Source organism: Chionomys nivalis, chromosome 1 (genome assembly GCF_950005125.1).
Source record: "Chionomys nivalis chromosome 1, mChiNiv1.1, whole genome shotgun sequence".
NCBI lineage: Eukaryota > Metazoa > Chordata > Mammalia > Rodentia > Cricetidae > Chionomys > Chionomys nivalis.
Window position 1 is genome coordinate 125,765,509 of NC_080086.1, and position 23,973 is coordinate 125,789,481.

Below are 23,973 nucleotides of genomic sequence, written 5' to 3' on the forward strand. Positions count from 1 at the left end.
GTCTGGACAGATGGCTCAGGGACTAAGAGCAGGTACTGATCTTACAGAGGACCCAAGTTTGGTTCCCAGCACCTGTCTGGGAACTGCCTGGAACTCCAGCTCCAGGGGATTCAACACCTCTGGCCCTGCGTTCATGTGTGCAGCCTCTACCCCCAGCCCTACCCAGAGACGTACATATAAGTAACTCCTTTTTTCCAAATTAATCTTTTATTATTTTCTTAATGTGTTTTTAGTTGAAATAGAATTACATCACATTTTCCCCTCCCTTCAGCCACTCCCAGCTGTCCTCCCTCCAAGCCCTCCCATGCTCCCCCACTCTCAAGATGATAGCCTCTTTTTCTTTATTATTGTTTTATATATATACACATACTGAGTCCATTTGTATTATTTGTGTGTATATAGTTTTTTGGCTGACCAGAAGGGGGGCTCATCCCCGGAAGAGGCTAGTTCTCCTTCTCCCAGAGTCATTAGTTGCCCGTAGTTCTTCCCTAGGAATGGGACCCCATGAAAACTCCCCCTTCCACATTAGTGTGTCTGCTGATACTGCTGTTTGCTCCCGTCTCGAGTATGCAGCCATGTCCAGGAGAGACTGATTCTCTGCAGACTTCCTGGTGTTCTGGCTCTTAACAATCTTTCTACCGTCTGTCCTTGATGTTACCTGAACCAGTGTTGATGATTCCACTGTGGCGGGTCCCCTGTGTCCTGTGATCTCTGCATCATGTCAGACTGCAGTTTTCTGTGGGGGTCTCTATTTGCTATAAAGAAAGGTTTCTCGGATGAGCATTTGTAGCGTCACTTCTCTACGGGTATAAGAGTAAGATTTAGACGTAGTAAGGAATTTGGGCTGTAGCACATTCTTTTCTAAGGCCCATGACCTCACTAGGCCAGGGAGTTGGTTAGGTTGCCAGTACCGGACAGGACCTCTTCCTACTGAATGCGCCTTAAGTCCAATCAGACAGCTGTTGGCTGCCCCGATGTGTAGGTTTCTTTACTGCCTGGTGGGAATTTATATCTTTATTTTAAGATTTGTTTTATTTTGGCCAAGTATGGAGACACACACCTTTAATCTTAGCACTCAAGAGGCAGAGGCAGGCAGATCTCTGTGAATTCAAGGTCAGCCTAGTCCAAATAGTGAGTTCCAAGACAACCAGGACTATGTAAAGAGTCCCTATCTCTCTCAAAAACCAAAAATGAACAACAAAAGAGGTGTGTGTGTGTGTGTGTGTGTGTGTGTGCTTACACATGTATAGATGTCCACAGAGGCAGAAAAGGGTGTGGGGCGCCCCTGGAGCTAGAGTTACAGCTGTGAAACTGACCAACGTGGCTTCTGGCAAGTGGAGTTTAGAAGAGCCACTGAGCAATCTCGCTAGCCCCAAAATACATGGCTTTTAATTGTGCCTGTTTTATAAGTGAAACTGAGGTTCCAGCAGCCTCCATGGTTAGCCTGAAGCCATACACCCCATAAGGTGCATAATAGAAATAAGACAGGAGAGGCATGCGCACGCGTACGTGCGTGTGTGCGTGTGTGTGTGTGTGTGTGTGATGCTGGAGATGGAACCAGGGCCTCTCATGTATGCTAAGCAAGCCCTCTGGCACTGAGTTCTCCCCCAGCCCAGTTGGAAGCCTGTCTCATGAGCTGTGGTCACTGTGTCATCTTGATAGTCAGAAGCTATAGTCTTCTTCCCGTGGTTGGAGAGGATCTACCCCAGCAAAAACTACAGATCCATTCCAGGAGCTGATGCAAAGCCATTAACGCTGTCTCCGCAGGATGAACACACAGATCTTTCCCAGAACTGCTCTGGCTTTCTGCCTGCTGGGCAGCTCTCTGCTTCTCTCTAGCTCATTCTCCCAGGCAACACTGTAGGTCACACCTTCTGTGTATGTGTCTATCTGCTCAGTTCCCTACCTCTTTAGACAGACCAGTATTGACTCCTGTTCATAGGACCAGCTGACGAACCTTTCTTGACCTCATTTTCCTCACTGATACAATAGAAATAAAAACTGGCAATTCTCAGACTGGACATGTAGCTCAGTGGCAGAGTGCTTGTCAATCATGTGTACATCCCTAGGTTTGAACTCTAGCACTGCCTGGCTCAAACATGGTGATGCATGTTTGTGAGTCCAAGATTTGGGAAGCAGAGGCAGGAAGATCAAGAGTTCAAGGTCATGTTTGACTATGTAGTTTGAGGCCAGCCTGGAATAGACAAGCTTCTGTTTCAAAGGAAGAAAAGAATGAGGGAGGGAGGGAAATGAAGGAAGAGAGAGAAGGGGGTAGAGGAAGGGAGGAAGAAAGGAAGGAAGGGCAGGGTGGAGGGAGGAAGCGAAGAAGGGAAGGAGGGAAGGAGATGGAGAGAGGGAGGAATAAAGGAAGGAATGGAGGGAGTGGAAAATTGGAGGGAGGGAAGCTATCGATTCTGTTGAGAGATTGTCGGGACGGAGATGAGACGATGCGCATGAAAGCGGCAGCACTCACTCGTTTAGTCTTCCAGGGAGACTGACAAAGAGGGTTGTGTGGAGAGTGGTCCTCACCCGAGCATGGGGCCTTTGCACAGGCTCACACTGCCCATGTCTGGAGGGAACACTCAGGCACAGAGTTCCCTTAATGCCTTTGTCTTAGGAGAGTTTTATGATGCACTTTATGATTTTCTAGCCCAAGTTACCAGGAGCTACGATGTTTGTGTTTTACAGGAAAACTCATCCCAAGACATCAGTCCATCTTTAAGAGTAACCAGTTTTTCCGTGGCATCAGCATACCGGAACCAGAAGACATGGTAACAGGCTCTGGGCTGCATGGTTGTTATTTGTGCTGTTTCTGTAAAGAGCTGATTGTTTCACGTGTGTGCTTTTGGCTGTTCTGACTGACATAAGTCCGTTTAGAATGTAGACGCCACAAACAGTGGGCCCAGCACAGTCACCTGAGCTCAGGAGGAGCTCAAGCCCAGCCAGCCTGAGCCGTTTTGAGGCCCTGACTCAAAAACTGTTTATAAAAATCCAGGCATGGTAACATGGCTATAATCCCAACACGCAGGTCTGTTAACACAAGTTTGATGCCAGCCTGGAATAAGGCAGCCAGAACTACATAGTGAAAATCTCTCTCTCTCTCTCTCTCTCTCTCTCTCTCTCTCTCTCTCTCTCTCTCTCACACACACACACACACACACACACACACAAACACACACACACAAACACACACACAACAGGAACAAAGTGATGCTCAGAGGCTAAGAGTACTTTCTGTATAAGTGTGAGGACCCAGCGCCCATCAGAAAGGTGGGTGTGCCTGTGCATTCCCATAGCCCCAGCAGTGGGAATAGGGGACCTGGGGGCTGACATGTCTCTAACTCAAGGAAGAAAGGAGTACAAAAGAGAAGGACACACAGTGTCCGCCTCTGGTCTCCTCACACACGTGATTTTGCACATTGGTATACGTGTACCTACCTCCCCACATATACACCAAAATAATAACTAATAAAGATGGTGAAGGAAAATAAGTTTGCCTGACCTGTCTCTTCCACGATTCATGTACATTTAAATTTAAGTCACGCTCAGTGTCCAATACACCACATTGATGGTTTTGGTCAAATACTAAAGTTAACTCTCCCTAAAATAACTATTTTCTCATAAAGTCCTTAAACAGTTTTCTATTTTGAAGATATGTTCTCTCTCAGTTGTTTTTCTTCTTATAGAGCAAAGCAAAGAGTGATAGAAATAAATTTAGAAAAATTAAAACATTTTTCAAGTCGTGCTCAGTGTACCTAAAATCCTAACACCTGGGAGGCAGTAGCTGCAGGATCACGGTTCCTGTCTAGCCTGAAACATAGAGGAGGCTCTGTGCTACCCACCATTCTCCATAACAAACAAACAAATCTTTGTTTCATAATTTGTGTTTTCTCATGGAAGTTCATTCTACAAAATCTGCTGTACCCTTGCAGCTCCTGACCCAAGGGCATGTCTGCTCCTAGTCTTGCCTTGTCTAGCTCCCTCTCTCCGGTCCCCTAAGCTCGGGGTCTTCATGTTGATCTTGGTGTTGTGATCCAAGCCTGTAATGCCAGCACTAGGGAAGCAAGAGGAGGATGCCACAGTTGAAGGTCAGCCCATTCTACATAGTGAGTTCCAAGCCAATCAGGAAGACATATAGAAAAATTCTGTCTCAGGCCAATACCAACAAAAACCATCTCTTATTGTTGGGTTTTTCTTTGGGACACTGGCTCATAAAAAATGACATGAAGACTTATTAATTATGAAGCTTGACCTGTAGCTTAGGCTTGCCCCCACTCTCTCTTACAACTTAAATCAACCCATTTCTATTTGTCTATGTTTTACCTCGTGACTTTTTACCTCTCTTCCATGTTGCACCTCCTGCTTTCTATCCGTGTCCCCTGGCGTGTCTCTTACACCTGGATTCATTTCCTCTTCCTCTCTCTGCCTGGAAGTTCCGCCTAACTCTTCCCTACCTAGCTATTGGCCATTCAGCTCTTTATGAAGCCAATTAGAAGGTGCCTTGGTCAGAGACACATCTTCACAGTGTACAAAAAGGTTTTCCCACAACAATCTCCAGACCGTCTGCCAGTTTGCCCAGTGGAGGGAAAGGAAAAACCTCAGGAGAGGCATGACCACACCCACTGTGATGCAGTCAGGGACATGCAAGAATGGGAGACTGAGAAGCCTGATAGTGACGTGGCATGTGATTTAAGTCCATGATTTCATGTGCGCCTTGATTTCCTAAGATTGTGTGTGTGTGTGTGTGTGTGTGCATGTATGCATGTGTGTGTATGCATATGTATGTATGGATATAGTTTTAAATTTTTCACAAATATATGAGGCTAAAGGTTGACTTACAAAGATAAAAGTTAAAAAAGAGGTCTGGCTTGGCAGTTAAGGCTTTTGTCTCATTTAGTGTGAGGAAGAGTTTGGAGGCCCCCGGATCCACATAAAGGCTGGCTAGCTGTAGTGACTGCCTATGTTCTAACCTCAGAAAGTACAGACCTCAGAGAGTGGATCCTAAACCAACTGGCTAGAGACTAGCCATATGGATGAGTTCTGGGTTTGAGAGACCCTGCCTCGGGGAATAGGCTGGAAGGACATAGAGGATGATTCTTGACATCAGCCTTTGCCTCTGCGAACACACACATGCACACGAGCATGCTTGCCCCACACAAGTGGAGAAACATGCATGCACACACACATGAAAAACGGAAAAAGTCACACAAGAATTATTTATGTAACGTGTCTAATGCAAAGAATGAGATACAACAAATTCATCCGTCTGCTGCCCAGTTTGAAAAGTAGCATGTTATTATTACCTTTGCAATTTCTCCATCTCCTCCCCTCCCTGCTGTTCTGGGATGCTTCACCTCCTATTGACTGCTGTAGTGTTTCTTAGTATCTAAGTCAGAGACCCCTCATTAATATACCAGGCTCCAACAGCAAAGCGCCATGGGAGGACTCGGGTGGGACTTATTTCATGTTCGAAGCGTTCATGTCCCCTTCCCTTGCAGGACTACTAGCACCAAGAGTAAGTCATTGCCAAATTAAGACAGCAATTCTAGTTTTACATCTCTTGAACCTTTATACTAGACTACAAAATTATGTACACATGTTTAAAAACTTAAAAAGGGCCATCAAACACATTATGGTTGTTTCTCCCAAGTATTTTGTCAAACACACACACTGTGGGCGGGGAGATGACTCAGTGGCAGAATGTTTGCCCTGCATGCACAAGGCTGTAAATTGAGCCCCCCAAGACTATGAAGCACATACATACACACATAATAATACATATATACTACATACATGCACATATTCATCACTTTGGGTTTATGTGACACTGAAGTTCTTTGTTTTTCAGGAGACTCTTGAAGAAAAATTCTCAAATGTTCAGCCTGCGGCTTTAAGTTTCATGAAGGTATGTGGGAATTATAGCTACAATTATTGAACCTGGTCATTCAGCACAGAGGTGAGGGGAGCTGTGCAGAATATAGTGCCACGGTAGGGAACAGCAGTTTAAAATGGTAAGATCGGGAGGGAGGTGATAAAAGCCGGTGCCTACGCCTGATGACCTGAGTTCGATTCCTGGAACCTACACAAACACAGTAGCTCTACTTCACAGAATTATCCTCTGACCCCATCCCCACCCCGACATGGTCCATGACACGTGTGCCCACAAATATGCACACATACCCTTCTTACATACAAACAACTTTTAAATTGCTTTTTAGAACGAAAGGACCCCACCTTGGACTTTGCAGCTTGTTTCTCAAACCCTGACTTCAGACCTTTTCCCAGGTTGAAGCTGGCTGAGAGGGGGACTTCTAAGGACTCCTTCTGTTTCACAAAAATTGTTAATTGGGGAGATGAGGACTCAGGAGCCCTGTCTCCATCAAATCGATATCAGTGCTCAAAAGATTAACCAAGTGCCCAGTGGTGATGGCGCATGCCTTTAATCCCAGCACTCGGGAGGAAGAGGCAGGCGGATCTCTGAGTTCGAGGACAGCCTGGTGTACAGAGTGAGTTCCAGGACAGCCAGGGCTACACAGGAAAAACCCTGTCTTGGGGGGTGGGGGGACATTGTTCTCAACCTGAAGCTCTGGAGCGTCTCAGGATGGCAGCCTCTTCTTAGACTCTGAGAATGTTCTTTGAATGAACAATCCATTTAGCGGACTACATTGCAATAGATTGAAAACCCCACAGAATAATTAATGCAAATTCAAGATGAGAGTGTGATGAATTTGAAAGTATGATGGTTAGCTTTTATTTATTTGTTTGTTTATATTTTCCGAAACAGGTTTCTCAGTGTGGTCTTGGCTGCCCTGCTTGGAACTCATTCTGTAGACCAGGCTGGCCTCGAACTCACAGAGATTTGCCTGTCTCTGTCTACCAAGTTCTGGGATTAAAGGCATGTGCAACCACCACCAGGCCAATGGTTAGCTTTAATTGCCGACATGATATAGCCTAGGATCGCCTCGGGAAGGAAACTCACTGAGGGATTTTCTAGGTTAGGTTGACCTGTGGGCATGTCTGGGGTGGGAGTTGCCTTGATTAAATTAATTGAGATGGGAAAACCTGCCCACAGTGGGTGGAACCATTCCCCAAGCAGGGGATCCTGGATTGTGTAAGAGAGGAGAAAGTGAGCTGGGCCCGCATGAAACATTAGTTCACTGCTTTCTGCTCTGGTGGATATAATATGACCAACTGCTCCACGTTCCTTATTTTTTTTTTATTTCTTCAACAGCACAAAAACCAATATCTAACATATTTAAAGGATACTTATTACATATCCCTGAAATAAACTAAATAGATGAACGTTATTTATTCATAAACCCACATGGTAATTCTCAATTTATCAGAAGGCTGATGGTTGCAACATTTTGTGTTTGCTTAGTCCTCCATCTTTGATCTAATTTTTGGTCGTTTGTCTTTCTTTATCGTGTATGTATGTACATACATGCCACAACATGTATGTGGACGTTCCAGGACAACTTGTAGAAGTTCTTTCTTCCACTGTGTAGATTCCTGAGATAGAGTTTTGCCAGTCTTGGCAGCAAGCACCCTTACCCCCTGAACCATCTACCCCCCCCCACACCCCAACAGAAGACAAGCTAAGGTATCATGTAACTCAGCTTGGCCTCCAACCACCACTTCCCCTTTGGAAGGTGAGGGTAGGACCTGGAACTAGAATTTCTAATGGGCTCCTGGTGACACTGATGGCTCTGGACTGGACAAACTGCTTTCTGCTCACGGTGAAAAAATGTCACTGATCAGAGACGACCCCTGATCCGTCTGTGCATCTTCTCTTAACAGTCTGGTGGTAGGTTAGGGAGAGGGCTCTGCAGATGAAGCATTTTCTGTGCGAATGTGAGGACCTGAGCTTGGATCCCCAGCACATAAATGCCAGGGGGCATGGTGGCCCACCTGTAATCCCAGCTCTCTAAAGGTAGAGACAGGACATTCTGGAGCAATCCAGTTAGCCGGAGTACTGACCTGTTTAATAAATAAGGTGGGGGATGATTGAGAACAACTCCCCCCATCAACCTCAGGCTCCACAGGCACACACGAGCAGGCTTATCTGCACATACACATATATCCTACGCACGAATGAGTTCATGCACACGCGCACACACAAGCACACACACACATGCATGCATGCACATACATATACAGAACCATGCATAAACACACAGACACACATGCATGCATGAATGTCTGAGTGCCAAGAGCATGTCTAGCTATGAAGGAGTTCCAAGAATTTAGCCAGGTGCTGTGGCACATGCATCTAAGCCCAACACTTGGAAAGTGGAGACAGGATGACCGGGAGCTTTAAGGTCCTCTTTGGTTATATTGCAGGTTAAAGGACAGTTTGAGCTACAGAACATGCTTTCTCAAAAAAGAAAACAAAAAAACCTAAACCAAACAAGGACTCAGTAATGTGGTGGTTTGTTTGCTTGTTTAATTTTAATTAATCATTTCTTTGGAGACAGAGATTCATGTGGCAGAGGCACAGGCTAACCTCAAACTCATGTAGTCAAGGATGACCTTGAACTCCTGATCCTCTTGCCTCCTGAGTGCTGAGATTACAGGCACCCAGTGTATGTTGTTCTGGAGATCAAACCCAGAACTGCATGCTTGCTCGGCAAGCGCCTACCACCTGCATGCAGCCTAACACCTACCTTCTGAAACCACTGGCCCACTTGTTCGTCCGAGTTTTGGATGCGCAGGAACCGAGTAAGCCCATATCTTACATCTATGTTGCTTTTCCTCCCCCCGCGAAGGGATGTCTGAAGATGAACCCAGATGACAGACTGACCTGTGCCCAACTACTGGACAGCGCCTACTTCGATTCTCTGCGAGACGATCAAATGAAGAGAAAAGCCCGCAGTGAGGGAAGAAGCAGAAGGCGTCAGCAGGTACCTCAGTTTACAACTTGAAGCGATCTAGAAATACTTCTCCCCCCCAACCCCCTTTTCCACTTGTCAAGTCGAGGCAAGAGGAACACTGACGTTTTCGTTGCTGCTGTTCTGATTTAGTTGCATTTATCTCAGGAAATATTGGTGATTGCTGTAATAAAACCTACAACCATAAAATATCTCGCTTGTTGACAAATCTTCTTCAGACCATACATCTCTACAGGTGGGGCTGTTGTTATGTTTCCCAGGTTAGCCTCCCGCCTCAGCCTCCCAAGCAACTGGGATGAAGGTGGACAGCATCCTGCCCAGCTTGCACTTGAGTCAGATCTTGCATCCTTTCTGTTATATTGACCGCACAGACATCCTGCCAGATGCCTACCTAAAACCTAACAAGGGCACCCTGATCACAACAGGATTGAATTTTGCTATCACTGGGACAGAATTCCACCCTCTTCAGTAGCCTCTAGATCCATGATTCTCAACCTGTGGGTCCATGACCCCTTTGGGGATTGAACAACCCTTTCACAGGCCACCTAAGACCCCCAGAGAATACTTGTGATTTTTACATTATAATCCCTAACAGTAGTAAAATCACAGTTATGAAAAAGCAATAAAAACAATTTTATGGCTGGGGTCAGCCATCAATGAGGAACTGTATGCAAGGGTCACAGCCTTAGGAAGGCTGAGAACCGCTGGTCTAGAGAATCATCTCTTGCCCATGTAGGCAGCCAAGATAGCCTTTTCTAGGCCTTTCCTAGAAGCCAAGGACAAACTTTTCTAGATCAAAAGGAAGAAGCGATAGAGCACATGCCTAGAAACTAAGACCTTTCTATCATAAAATGGGCTGGACAGAACAAGATGGCAGACTCTCATGAGAAATATCGACTCTGAAGAAACCTTCAAAATTAAAACGAACTTTATGATAGGTTTGTCTTGAATTCTTTTCTCCTCATCAGCACCAAAAATAATAATCGCTAACAAAAAGGTGTTTGTTACATTTCATTAAAATAAACAAAGTAGATAGCTGTTATTTATCAATAAACCCAAAAGGTAATTTTCAATTTATCCACGACTGACAATTGATACATTTTATATTTGATTAATCTCCCATCTTTGATCTAATTTTTAGTTGTTTCGCTGTTCGTTTCCATGTATACAAAATTGCCAGGTATCCACATTTTTATTTGCACAGGCCATTTTACTTTTCACTATTGCTTTCAAGTCAATCCTAGTCCTTACACATAAATAACAAATGGATTAGGGCTTGGGGCTGAAGATATGGCCCAGTGGTTAGGAACACCTGTTGCTCTTACAGAGGACACTAGTTCAGTTCCCAGCCTTCTGAACTCTACATGGTGATTCACAACCTTCTCTAATTCCAGCTCCAGGGGCTTTGGTGCCCTCCTGATGCCCACATGTGCCAGGCAAAAATGTGGCACACGTATATACATGCAGGCAAAACACTCATACACATTAAAATAAAAAGTCTTTAGAATTTTAATAAAGATTAGGGCTTGTGGATAAGTCTGAGACAACGATCTGAAATACGGTATGAATGTATAGGAAATGCCTGCTGCTTTGAGAACCCTTCACCCACCCCCACCACTGTCGTGGGAGAGGCTGCTCCCTTCAACCCTTTAATACAGTTCCCTTGTGTGGTGACCTCCAACCATGGACGTATTTCTGTTGATACTTTGTCATATTGCCACTGCTATGAATCATAATGTAAATATCTGTGTTTCTTGATGGTTTTAGGTCACCCCTATGAAAGAGTCATTTGACTCCAAAACGGTAGCAACCCACAGAGTGAGAACCGCTATGACAGAGGGTTCCCAAGGCCCGCTGTCAACCAGAGAGCAAGAACCAGAAGTGCAGCAGGCGTTAGGCAGCATCATTTATCAAGATTTACCAACATCATGTTTGGTGTTGGTGGGCTTCCTTGGTAAACTGTGTTCTCTCCGCTCATGCATAGTGGGTCCCATATGGTACCTATTGCAATACCTGTTAAGCAGCCCAAGCAGAGCCCCAGAGAGCAAAGCCGAGAGGACCGGAAGACAAGGACCTGAGCTCGAGGAATTTGAGCCGGGCACAAGTTACATTGACAGAGCATTTGCCTAACATGAAAGAAACCCTGAGTTGCCCAGCACTGTGAGGGTCAGAGATTCAAGGTCCATGCTCTTTGTCTTGACTACCTAGGAAGTTGGTGCTACTGAGACCTAGCCAAGAGAAGGTCAGAGAGAGGTGGGGGAGACAGGGATGGAGAATGGAAGGATGGACAGAGAATGGATAGATGGACTGTCTGGTCGTGGTCATGCACGCTTGTAATATCAGCATCCTGCATTCTGTAGGCCGAGGCTGGAAGACTGGTGAATGTTTAAGGTTGGCCTGCATATCTCTACATATGGAGATCTTGTTTTCCTGTCTCCAAAACAAGGAGGAAAATTTGGAGATGCTACTGAGTGGTAGAGCCTTGCTTATTGCATGTTCTCTACAATCCTAGTGGAGAGGATCCCCATAAAAGACCAGTCACCCCCCCCACACCAAAAAAAAAGATAATTTTGACAAAGATCAATGCTAGAACACAGGCCTGCTCTTAAAGACAGTGGTCACTCTTGCAAGAGGTCAGATCCCCTGAAGAGATCAGGCCACACCTCCACCTGCAGCACTCCCTGGGACAGAGCACAGAAGCTGTTCCATGGTGTTTTCTATAGCCTGTAATCTATGGTCCTGACCTGTACCTGGCTCACCCATGCTCTGTCGTGTATGCTATGTTGAACTGACTCATGTGGATTCATATCAAAACTCCTACCACCCTTTGAAAGCATTGAAAGCCCTGATGCTCCCTTGTTCTAGGTGTTGCCCTGGGGATTTTGTCGGAAGGTAGCTCTGCACCCCCTTTCTTGGCAGCTATCTCTTTTTCTCCCTGTCTCTCATATCCTTATTCTTGAGTCTGGCACCTTAGACCACTTGGCGAGCCTGGCACCGCTACTTTCTTAATGAAGTCCTTTCCAGGCTTTTATACGGAAGCCTTTCTTTCCCTTGAAGGTCCTGTCATATTGGCCTCTCACGTATATTGTTCCATTGCTGTCTAACATCTCCCCCACAACCTCAAGGTCCAATCTTGGTCCTGAGGCCCTTTCTCCTAATAAACGTCACTCCTAAAGGGGAGTTCCATATCGGCTTCCTTTCCCTGATGGATGCTGCTGTTCAGTTACCATTATATTTAAAAGAAAGAAAGGGAAGGGGGAAGGGGGACAGGTTACACAACGGTCTTTGTGCTCCTGTGACTTGGCTTCAGGAGTTCAACTGTGTCTCTGCATGGTAAGAAACGACTTCCTTAAGACCACTGTCAAAAGACAGAGGAAAAAGACTCATTTTTAAAAATGATGACAGGATGCTGTTTCCAGGGATTCTTGTGGAATAGCTGGTGAAAATCTTTTAAGCCTTGACGGCACACTCAGAGATACCATATTGAAGTAAGCAATAGTATGTCTATGAGAACCCTGAAATAGCTCACAGAAGCAAATTTCCCATCCAAGTATCAGAGGAGCACAGTTTTTGGATAAGCGAGTAAGCATAATTTTAAAATCGGTGAGTTTCGCCCTCTTTGTGCGGTGTGTCTTTTTTGTTGTTATTTTAACCCAAATGGTACCTATAGGAGTGGTTTCCAATTTACTTTCTTGTTTTTGTCTTGTTCTGCTATTAGAATCAACTGTTGCCTCTTATACCTGGAAGCCACATCTCCCCAACACCTGATGGAAGAAAACAAGTCCTCCAGTTAAAATTTGATCACCTCCCTAACATTTAGGGAACCCGTTCTTCCCAGTGCACCCATTTAATATGTAGATATTTTTGTACGCGACAGGAACGCTCAGTGTTCCCAGTGCAAACGAGCGGCATGAAAATGAAGGTGCCGCTGAGACGCGCGTTGCTCTGATCCTTCTGATTCCTTTCCCCGTGTCTTTCCCATGCCAATTCTGTCTCCTAGGACACTCTCTTCAAATGTCCTAATGCCAAAATGGCGCACATACGGAGGAGGTTTGCAACTCATCAGAGCTGTATTTCCTCAGACACTGCGAATCTGTGGGCTCACGCTTCCATTAGGGAAGGATCTCATGTGCCGTCTCCCTTCAGCTGACTACGTAACATCCTGAAGCAGGAGCAGATCTGCCGGCTGCTGTTGACAGAGGGGGCACCACTCAGCTTCCACACTGCAGTCTCTTCTCAGTGTAGCCTGGACTTTCTTTCCTCGGCATTTACATGGTGGCAGCATGGTGACCGGAAGAGACGGTCTAGGGTAACCTCTTCACTCCAGGGCAGACTCTTCTCCGTCTTATGAGGCACTGCGGATTCTGCTTTTACAGCGAGCTTGAGAAAATTCTGTAGTTGATGAATAGCGGAGAGACTACAAGGAATCACCCACCGCATGACAATATGCCCCTGAATCAATGACTGCCCACTCCAAGGCTGTCCCTGGTGTGCCATGCTTTCTCATTTCTTCTTTATTAGCCCATTTGTGTGTGTGGAGTCGGTGGAGCAGGGGAGACCTCATATGTGACAAGTCGGAGGCCAACCTGGTCATTATAGCAAGACCTTGTCTTAACACCCACTCTCTAAAAGTTGATTGAACCCAAATCCCTGTTGCTGGACATAGAAAATATGTATAGTTCATTGTTGTCATTTGTCAAAATAACTAAAGATCTTGCTAGTAGCAGAAGTGTTCTTTGCCTCGGTGGATATCTTAGTATTTCATTTCTGACCTAATTACAGTTAGATAAAAAAAAATCAAAAAATGATTGTGTATTCTACATTTTTAAAGTAGACCTGTTTTAGTTACGTTAGTTAAACCCTCATGAGAGGCTGGGGATGTGACTGAAGAGATGCACTTCTTGCCTGATATGCAGAAGTCCTGGGTTTCCTTCCCAGCATAGGCAAAAACAGCTGTAATCACACCTCCCTGGAATCCAAGTTCGAAGTCACCTTGGCTCCTCATGGAGTTCAAGGCCATGCCCGGCTAACATTCTCCAGGCCTGATGGTGCACACGTGTAAGGGGTAGAAAGGGAGATTTCAAGTTCAAGGCCAGCCTGAGGGTGCACTGTGAGGCTATCTCCAACCAAACAGAAGCAAACGAATTAGCTGTTAAGGGCAGCCTCTGGCCAAGTCTCTAAACTGTCACTCTGAAGAATGCGCCGTGTTTCCAGACGGCTTCAGAATGTGTGTGGATAGAACCAGGCTTTTTCAGATCACTTGACACTGTAACCAAATTACTTAGCATTTAATAATTACATAATAGATTAGAGTTAACTACAAAGTAGCATTGGCTGAATTAGGTTAAATGTATAATATTATGGTATTTAAACTTTCTACTTCAGATATTTAGAAAAGCTGCATGAAGATTAAACACTTCAGTGACTGTGTATTTGTGTATTTAACTTGACTGTTCTTTAATTTATTTTAATAAAAGCCAGAAGCACTTCTGTCTCCTAATTTCTATTCAAATCAACTATTGGCCTATTATCTGATGCTTCATCCTTAAGTCAGGAAAGTCGTCTGCCTGTGAATTCCACGCATGTTTTCTGACAGGTTGCAGTATCTGAGCGGCTGACACAGCAGACTGCTCCTGTGGGAATTTTCACAAACGGGAAACTCACAAAATCTCTTCCAGGCTGACTGACCAGCCAGACGCTTAGCCCTGAGAAAATCTAGGCAACTTTACCAGAAGGCTGAGAGAGTCTTTCTATTTCAATCTATCAGCATATTTCTCTGCCCCTTTATAGTTCTGCAGAATGCAGTGTGGACTTGTGTCTTGAGTTTCAGCTTGCAGAGGGCTTTGTGTGGGCTGACAAAGGGGGAGAGGATTCCAGACCAAGAGCAGAGCAAGGATCAAAGGAGAGAGAAGCAATTCTCAGTGAGTGAGGTCACTGTTAGAATATGCTTCGCTTCTTTTCTCTCCAGCTGATCGTTCTGCCGTGTGTATGTGTGTGTGTGTGTGTGTGTGTGTGCATGCATGTACACAGCTGTGTGTGATGCACTCACCCAGTAGGCACACCTGGGGGTCAGAGGTGGGGTGTACACTTCAAACTTTCTCTACCTTATTCTTAAACATTTGTTTGTTCCATGCCACCAAGAAGGAAAGTTCCCTTCATCCCGCCTAACCTTACATCCAGGATGGCTTTGGGACCTCCTGAGGCACAGATTGGACTGAGCCCTTGAAGGCCTGGCAGCTCTGTTTTTTCTGAGAAGGCAACCTAGCATGCTTGAGGCCCCAAGTTCAAACCCCAGTATTGAAAGGAAAAAAAAAGAGTATTATATGAAACAATAAAATGATTATTTTAATATGCTTTGTAATCTAAGAAGCTATATAAATATTGATTATTCTCTTGACCCTCTAAGACCTAAAAGTTTTTTTAATTATACCAGTTTCTTTCATGTGTGGAAAGAGGAATGCATGCTGAGGTGTGTGTGTGTGTGTGTGTGTGTGTGTGTGTGTATGTGTAGGGGGATGGGACGGATGAAGGAAGGGGATGGGACGGATGAAGGAAGAGTTGGGGGATGGGAGAGAAGCAACAACAGCTAGCTCACCACTAGAAACAAATCCATGATGGTTAACCTGTAACGAAGAAACCACTATCCGGAGCTCCACCATTCGTCCCTCCTCTTCAGCTTCTGTCTCCCAGGGCTCCCAGTATCTGGTGAGCTCCACTGTGTAACATCCGGACAGCATAGAATCTCTGCCCCTTGCTCGCTTTTGTTGTCTGTCCGTGTTGCTACTGCTGTTTTGTGTTGAGATGGGCTCTCTTGTTGCCCAGCCTGGTCTTGAGCTACCTCATGCCTCCCTCCACGCCCAAACTCCCAGTCAGTGCTGGGATCACCACACCAGCTCTTTGAACTCCTTATGGCTTGAAATTGAGCAAAACCCAAACTAATTCTGCCTTACTAAATGATTAGCCTAAAAGAGTTCAAAACAAAACCCTCCCTTAAATATTCTATGAGACCCTGTCTCAAAGAAAAGTTTAACAATATGCTGAAATATACCTAAAACAAACTTTGTATGCTTAAAATATTTACTAACGCCAGCCTGGGCCCTAGGCCTGCTTGTCTTCCAAATAAATCCACTGGAGGAAATGAGAACCTTTGGCCTCTGGAAGTCATCATGCTGCTAACTTTAGTAAGCCTCACTGGCTTTGCAGAAGGCAGCAGTCAGGCAAGATGGCTGTAAGGATCTGTCCCAGTGGGGTGCACTGTGAAATGACACAAACAGCCTTTTCTCGGGTCTGCTGTAGATGGAATGACAAGGTGAGGACAGAGAAGCTAGCTTGGTGAGAGCTCAGCCAGCATTGCAAAAAGCTAGCCCTGCGGTCTCAGCCTCTTAGCCTACTGCTAGAGGCCCATGCTCCTTCCTGTTTGTGGCAAAAGAGCTAAGTTCTGTGGTGTAGAACCCTGGGTGGGGTTGCTTTGGCTCTGGGCTGGGTCACTTGCTTTGTTAGTGTTGTTTGGTGTTGCACACTCAAGTCCTTACACCATTAACAATGGCAGAGCACAAATACACCCACTAGGTGCCACTCTGAAGTGGAAGAAGGCACGCCAGGCGCTCTGATGAAGAAGAGTGGGCACGGTGGAGAGAAGCAGCGCTGACATCCAAGCTGGAATGAAGCTGGAGGTTTGCCCTTGCAGGGTTCCCAGGAGTAAAGAAAGGCTCTGGAATCACAGGGCTGTTACCTTCTCTGATAAATGTTCTTCCCATTTTCCCTCAATCTCCTATTTCAAGAAATAATCCAATTAAATGCCTAGCGAACATTTTGTATAATCATCCTTTATAGTGTTTTACAGCTTGATTAAATATTTTACAAATTTTTCTATGATGAAAGTGTTAAAAATAGCACAGGCTTTTCTTTTCCCCCAAAATAATATAAGCTATTCATAGACAATCTGGAAAATACAGATAAACCCAAATTTTAAAAAAGTGGGAGTGGGGAGAAACTCGCTCATGACCTCAGAAACTAGAAGGGATAATCTGGCTGTTTAGATTCTACGCATGTACATTTTAATCTTTTTCTGTGTGTACACACACGTGTTTCGAAGAAAGTAAAATTACACTGGCCATAGCTTTTATAACTACTCCTTGTCAATTAGATAAACTTCGAATATTTAAACCTTTTGATTACATATTCATAATGGGGCTGGGGAGATGGCGTAGTGGGGAAGCATACTTATTGCTCTTGCAGAGGACTGGGGTTGATTACCAGGCATCCACATGAAGTTTCAAAAGCATCCATAACCCCAGTTTCAGGAGATCCTATAGGCACATGCATAATGCATATACATAAAGTAAAATAAATACATTTAAATAAATATTTATAACTTTATATAAACCTTCAGTTGTTACTAGTTTTGCTTCTAAAATCGATGCCTTGAGTATCTGTTTGGTTAGAGCTTTGCATGCACCTCCTGGACGAGATTTCCATCTGGATAAACAGCTCCAAATGGAACCGCTGGGTCAGCAAGTCTGTGCCCCGCTACCGCTTACGGTACGTGCTGCCAAGACACTCCTCAGAAAGGCTTTTGCAAGTTCTCTTTCCAGCAGTGGTATGAGGTAGCGGCCACTTTCCACACTTGCAGCAAGGTCACATGTTACTAATCTGGGAACTCTCTGTCTCTGTGTTACTGAAGAAATGGCAAGGCTCTGTAACAGACACTCAGACCACACTGGTGACCGGGTGGCAGAAAGTAAGAACTGACACTATCCCAAGCCACCCGCTTCTCTCTCCATTTCAGTGTGTATATACAGATGTGCACATAGTTTAATTTGCTAAAACTATGTAATAATTTTAAAGTGATAGCTAATAGATCAATACGACTGTGTTCCAGAACCATTTACAGCAAACCATTTCATGAAATCTTCAGAGCCTTATATAAGAGTGTTCTTAATATTTAGTACCCATTTTGGTTTTGTTTGTTTTTTGTTGTTGTTGTTGTTTTTTTTTTTTTTTTTTTGAGATAGGATCTCATATAGCCCAGGATGACCCCAAACATATATGTCATGGGGGAGGAGCCTGAACTCCGCCAGCACCTTCTGAGTGATAGAATTACCAATGTGTGCCAGCAGCCCCAATTTCTGTGGTGCTGGGGAGCAAACCCCGGGCTTCATCCATGCTAGTTAAGCACTACAGACTGCCCTTGTCCTCGTACTATAGCATACATGAGGTCAGAAGACAGCTCTCGGCCGTCGGTTCTTTCCTCTACTGGAGAGGTCTGGGAGATTGAATTCAGGCCGTCAGGCTTGGCAGCAACACCTCTGCTGGCTGAGCCCCTCACAGGCCCTGATACCTATAGTTTTAACACCTCTGCTGGCTGAGCCCCCTCACAGGCCCTGATACCTATAGTTTTAACACCTCTGCTGGCTGAGCCCCTCACAGGCCCTGATACCTATAGTTTTAACACCTCTGCTGGCTGAGCCCCTCACAGGCCCTGATACCTATAGTTTTAACACCTCTGCTGGTTGAGCCCCCTCACAGGCCCTGATACCTATAGTTTTAAAAAGCAAGATTGTGTTGTGAAGTGAAACCCCTGGCCCTGGGCAGTAGAGCTGGTGCGACCGAGTCAGTGTTTGGGTGTCTGTCCTCAGAGTCCTTCTTCTGACCTCCCTTGGGAGCTTCCAGATGGATCTCTGTTCACCCTCTATAGCTGAGGCAGACCAGCTTCACTAAACACAGAACATGTATCACCCAGAGGGTGCATTGCGTTTAATGAAAAATGTGCTTGTATATACAAATAATTAGTAAATAAATGAGCTGGGTGGAGAGAGGAGAGGGAGAAGCTGTCCTATTAAGAAATTTCAAATAAAATATGCATATGCTGCGGGGCTGGAGAGATGGCTCAGTGGTTAAGAGCCCTGGCTGCTCTCCCAGAGGACCTGGGTTCAATTCCCAGCAACCACACGACAGCTCACAACTGTCTGTAACTACAGTTCCAGGCAATTTGACACCTTCAAACCAAATACGCATAAAATTAAGATAAGTATTTAAAAATATGCCAACGCTTTCCTCTCCAAGAGTGGGGTATCAGCTCCCATTCCCTTTGAGTTGGGTTGGGCTAGAGACGGACTCTGAGGAACAGAGCATGAGAATGAGGAAACAGTGACCTTAGAAGGGACCTGGAGGCTCCACTGCAGCCACCTCATCCAGGTGTCACCACCTCATCCAGGTGTCACCACCTCATCCAGGTGTCACCACCTCATCCAGGTGTCACCACCTCATCCAGGTGTCACCACCTCATCCAGGTGTCACCATCGAGAAATCTGCTGTGACAAGACCCATTGACTCTGGTCTCAGCCCCGTAACCCATAGCCTTTGTCTAACTGTGGGGAAAGAGAATCAGATGAACACAGACCCAAGGAGCACTGCTAAAGACTCCCCCACCCTTGCTCCTCAAAACCGACAAGGGTAGGAGCTAGAGAAGTGGGTCAAAGGTGAAGAGCGCTCTAGTAAGGGGACTTGAGTTTGATTCCCAGCACCCGCACTGGTGGGTCACAAATGCCTTGGGCATCTCTATGTACTGAACATGTATACGCAGGCACATGCTCACACTCATATTGTCCTGCTTGGTTATTTTTTTTATCAATATTTTTATTTGCATGTTATATGATAGTATACGCTGATAGTACAGGAATTATAGACAATTAATAAATAGGGCTTCATGATCTACTTGGTTATTTTGTCGACTTGATACAAGCTGGAGTTATCTGGGAAGAGGAACCTCAATTGAGAAAATGCCTCCATCAGATTGTCTACATGCAAATCTGCAATAAATTTTCTCTTCTTCCTTTTTTTTTTTTTTTTGTTTTTTGTTGTTGTTTTTTGAGACAGGTTTTTCTCTGTAGTTTTGGAACCTGTCCTGGCTCTTGTACACTAGGCTGGCCTCAAACTCACAGACATCTGCCTGCATAGATCATCCCAACTGGGCTTGCCTATTTACTGCCCTGCATAGAGTGGTAGAGTGGGGCAGGAGAGCCTGCCTGAGTCTTCAGCCGGCCTGCACCATCTGGTAGTGTTGCAGGGGGCCTGGAGCAGGGGCTAGAGGACATAGAGGAAGGCGAGACTAGTGGGGCTCCACCTAGGCAGCTATGGGGAAGCCCTTAATCCTGCCACATAAGGCTTTGGGGTGCAGCTGTTTGGGGAAGGACTGCCCACACCCCTGTAACCTCTCATCTGCACTCTACAAGGAAGCCCAATAAACTCATTGGTTCCCCAGAGTGAACCCTTTGTTTTGAAGGTCGCTTGTTTCAGTGTGACCATTACCGTGAGGAAAGAAACCAGGGTGGAGCTGCAGTAGGTTGTTAAGACTGTCTGAGCCTAAGCCTGTCCCTGCTCTCCTTAACGTTGCTTCCCGGCAGCCATCTGGTGACGACAGAAGGGAAACTCAGAGGAGACAGTACCAAATGATCTCAAAAGTCCGTCCCTGGGACTCCAAGTAGGATTGACTTTATCTAGTTTCTGCAGGACCGAAAGAACGCGGGTATTGGTGAGTCAGTGCCTGTAATGTGTTTCTTCCTAATTGTTGGCAAGCAAAAGCCATATGTTGTGAGCCAGGCTGGGGTTGACCTCAGCGAGGAAAAGAAAAAGGACGTCAAGTCATCAGTACATAAGAACCCTGCCTGTCTCTTCTGCCGGCCATTTCTCCCGTATCTCCTTGGATCTTGAGCCAGACAGCTTCTCCGGTTACAAAGGTCAAGTCACTAGGACAAAGGCACAGTGGTTGTGTCATTGCAGGAATTCGTAAAAGCAAATGGCAAGCTTGCCTCTGACTGTGCTTTCTGACACGTTTTAAAGAGGCTACTAGAGAGATTTACAGGCCGGCAACACTCTCCAGTGCTTTGTCGTCTGCTGGGTTATTTATTTTCAGTGAACACCTATGCAAGTTGTTAAATATTCGACAAATCTTACACAGATATGATCTCCTCAAAATTGCTAAATAAGGGACATACCAAAGGAGTGATCATAGGTTGTTTAAGTAGACATCCATGTATTTATACGGAACAGTATAAAAAGACACAGGCAAAGCAATGTGGATAAAATGCCACCATACACATGAAAGAAAATATTGGGAAATACAGATATTAAACTAGGTAATGATACAGATGTGGGTTTTTTCACTTTGGTAGAATAAACATGCAATATAATTTATGTTTTTCTTATGTGTGCTTAGCATATGTGTGTATGTGCATCTGTGTATGTGGGTGGAGGCCAGAGGACAACACTGGGTATCTTCCTCAATAGTTTTTCACTTCTGACGTGTGCGCGCGCATGTGTGTGTGTATGTAATAGTGTTTTCCCCTGAACCCTGCACTCACAGATTGGCTAGACTGTCTGGCCTTTGACCTCCCGCTTACTCTAGGCTTACAGAGCCCCCAGCTACAACTACACCCACATTTTTTTGGACTTGCCTGGCGGACACTTTTGTGACAGACCCATTTCCCCAGACTCACTTTCTTTTTCGATTTCATGATGTGAAGGAAGGATGTGGGAGTTCATCGGCTTCAGCGAAGACAGAATTCCCTCTTTTCTTTCTTCCTTTCTTTCACATTTACTGAGAGAGAGAGGCGGGGAAGGGGGCTTAAATGTAGGGGTCAGAGGGCAGCTTGGGAGCAATCATTTCTCTCCGTCCACAGTGTGGGTACAGGGACTCTAACTAAAGCTGTTACAAGTGGTGGTGAGTACCCATACTGGCCTAACCTTCTTTCCCTTCTAGAAAATGCTAAAGTTTGGACTTCATCAGTTGGGTTTTGACAAGACTATGTGGCACAATGACCTCCAAGGTGTTTGCAGTTTATAGCAGCGGATGTACGTGTCCTGCTCCTTTTAGGAGCCAGGCTCTGTGACCTACTTGCCTCTGCTCTCATCCACTGCTGTGTGTGATTCAGGTTGCAGGTTGGGAACAGGTCTGAGTGACTTATCAGGGACTCGGGCTAAAGTGAAGGCCCTGACAGGGGACAATCCCTTCTTGGGTCAGAGGTCACAGGGACAAAGGGCCCAGTGGAAACTCACAGTGCCTCTAGAATGTTGTGCTCAGCTGTAGTATGCTGTCACATCTGCCACAGATGATCTATTTTCTGAAGCAAATTGAAGAGCCAAATCCAAACCGAGTAAGTTCCTCTACACCGCAGAGTCTCCAGGAAGGAGAAAATAGGTGTCGGTTCTTGCGTCTTTGCTAGGACATAACCATCCATAAAGTCAATGTCGTAAATTTGATTTCACAACGATGTGAGTAATAGTCTTGACAAAGGACTGATAAACTGGTCAGTTTTTATCAACCTGAGACAAGCTAGCGCCGTCTGAGAAAAAGGAGCCTCAATTGAGGTAATGCCCATGTCCAATTAACCTATACATAAGCCTGTGGAGAATTTTCTTGATTGACAATTGATGTGGAAGGGTCCAGTCCACAACAGGCAGTGTCATCCCTAGCCAGCCCATCCTGGGGTGGGTAAGAAAGAAAACCAAGCAGGTCAGAAGGTAGAAGCCAATCAATCGCCATCATCTCTGGTTCAGTTCCTGCCTGACTTCCCTTTACAGTGGGCTGTAACCCTTTCCTCCCCAGGCTGCTTTTGGTCCTGGGGTTTATCACAACACTAGAAAGCAAACTAGAGCAATCAGAAGGAAGACGAAGGCAGACAGTAAGGACGGCATACAACGAAACTTTCAAACAGAAGTTTTGACTCTGAGATCTAAAGCTCCTTTAGTGCCCTAAGTACAGGGATCTTTTTACACACACACACGCACACACACACACACACACCTGGCACACACGCACACACCCGGCCACCCATGGTTGCTTTCTTTTCTTTCTTCCCCACTTCCCTATCTTACCTCCTCAGTCCTTAACTCCCTCCAGTTCTTGGAATTTTGGGATTGATGATTCTGAAACTTGGGCAGGAAGTGGGTGACCTAACAGAAGATTAAACATGTCTGGTTCCATTATCTTTGCTTCCATAACAACCACCCCAAACGTGAGGGACAAAAGCAGCAGCTGTGACGTTATCTCCCACAGTTCTTGGGGGTTGGCAGGTGGCTGTCAGCAGTGTTAGCATTAGCACTGGTTCCTCAGAGCCTGGAACGCATACAGCTGCCCTCGAATAGGCAGGGGCTGAGCAGCCAAGATGGCATCACCCCATCTCTCATCTTTCTTTGAAGATGGGTGTATGGTTGATTCACTTGGACAGTTAGTCCTCTCTCTCTCTCTCTCTCTCTCTCTCTCTGTGTGTGTGTGTGTGCGCGCGCATGTGTGTGCATTTGTGTCTTTCTGTCTGTCTGTCTGTCTCTCATCTAGTCTCTTTATATAATCCCTCCAGCAAGATAGTAGGACCTCATTTCTCTGCTCAAGCCTCCAAAATGTGTCAAAGCAGAAACCAGCAGGCCTTCAGACTGGGGCCCAGAATAGGCAAGGGGCTACTTCTGCCACTTCCTGTAAATAATGTGAGCCCCAGGGCCTGTCCAAGTGGAGTGGAGCAGGGGCCTAGAGAAGCATGAAAACAATCTGCTGAGTTCATTTGGTGTTGCTCATTTAAGACTGACCACTTGAGATTGGATAACCTACTGGGGGCTCATCCATGGGGAAAACTAACTGACTCTCTCCTAGTGCCCACTGAATGTCTGTCTGTAGGCCTTCACCTAAGCCACTGACTGGTTCTCAATCTGTGGATCGCAAACAGTTTGACAAACCTTTACCTCCAAAAAGTTTACATTACGATTTGTAATTAGTTATGAAGTAGCAATAAAAATAATTTTATGGTTCGGGTGGTTACCACAATGTGGGGAACTGTATTAAGGGGTTGCCACACTGGGAAGGAGTGGGGCCTAGGAAAATCTCCCCCAGCCACACGGGCCTATTGACTGGAGTGGTCATGAGGCAGGCCTTGTTTGTGCAATTGCATTGCTGAGATTTTTGTGGGAGCAGCATCCCTGCCATACCTAAAAGACAGTCTCTTAAATCCAGCATATTGGTCTTCTGGCTTTTAACAATCTTCTTCTTCTTCTTCTTCTTCTTCTTCTTCTTCTTCTTCTTCTTCTTCTTCTT

At 45.5% G+C, this 23,973-nt stretch overlaps 1 protein-coding gene across 3 annotated transcripts in view; it reads left to right on the forward strand.

Annotated features, from left to right (window-relative positions):
* Positions 1-14,366, forward strand: part of Cdkl4 (cyclin dependent kinase like 4) — a 41,810-nt gene extending 27,444 nt beyond the window's left edge. For 2 of the 3 annotated variants that reach the window (XM_057774328.1, XM_057774338.1), the window contains exons 7-10: positions 2,689-2,771; positions 5,849-5,905; positions 8,769-8,903; positions 12,892-14,366. In XM_057774328.1, the coding sequence (XP_057630311.1) occupies positions 2,689-2,771; positions 5,849-5,905; positions 8,769-8,903; positions 12,892-13,041 (425 nt within the window). In that variant the 3' untranslated portion in view covers positions 13,042-14,366. Of the gene's footprint in view, positions 1-2,688; positions 2,772-5,848; positions 5,906-8,768; positions 8,904-12,609 lie in introns of all 3 variants that reach the window. The other variant, XM_057774346.1, reaches the window with a different exon arrangement.
* The last annotated feature ends 9,607 nt before the right edge of the window (positions 14,367-23,973 follow it).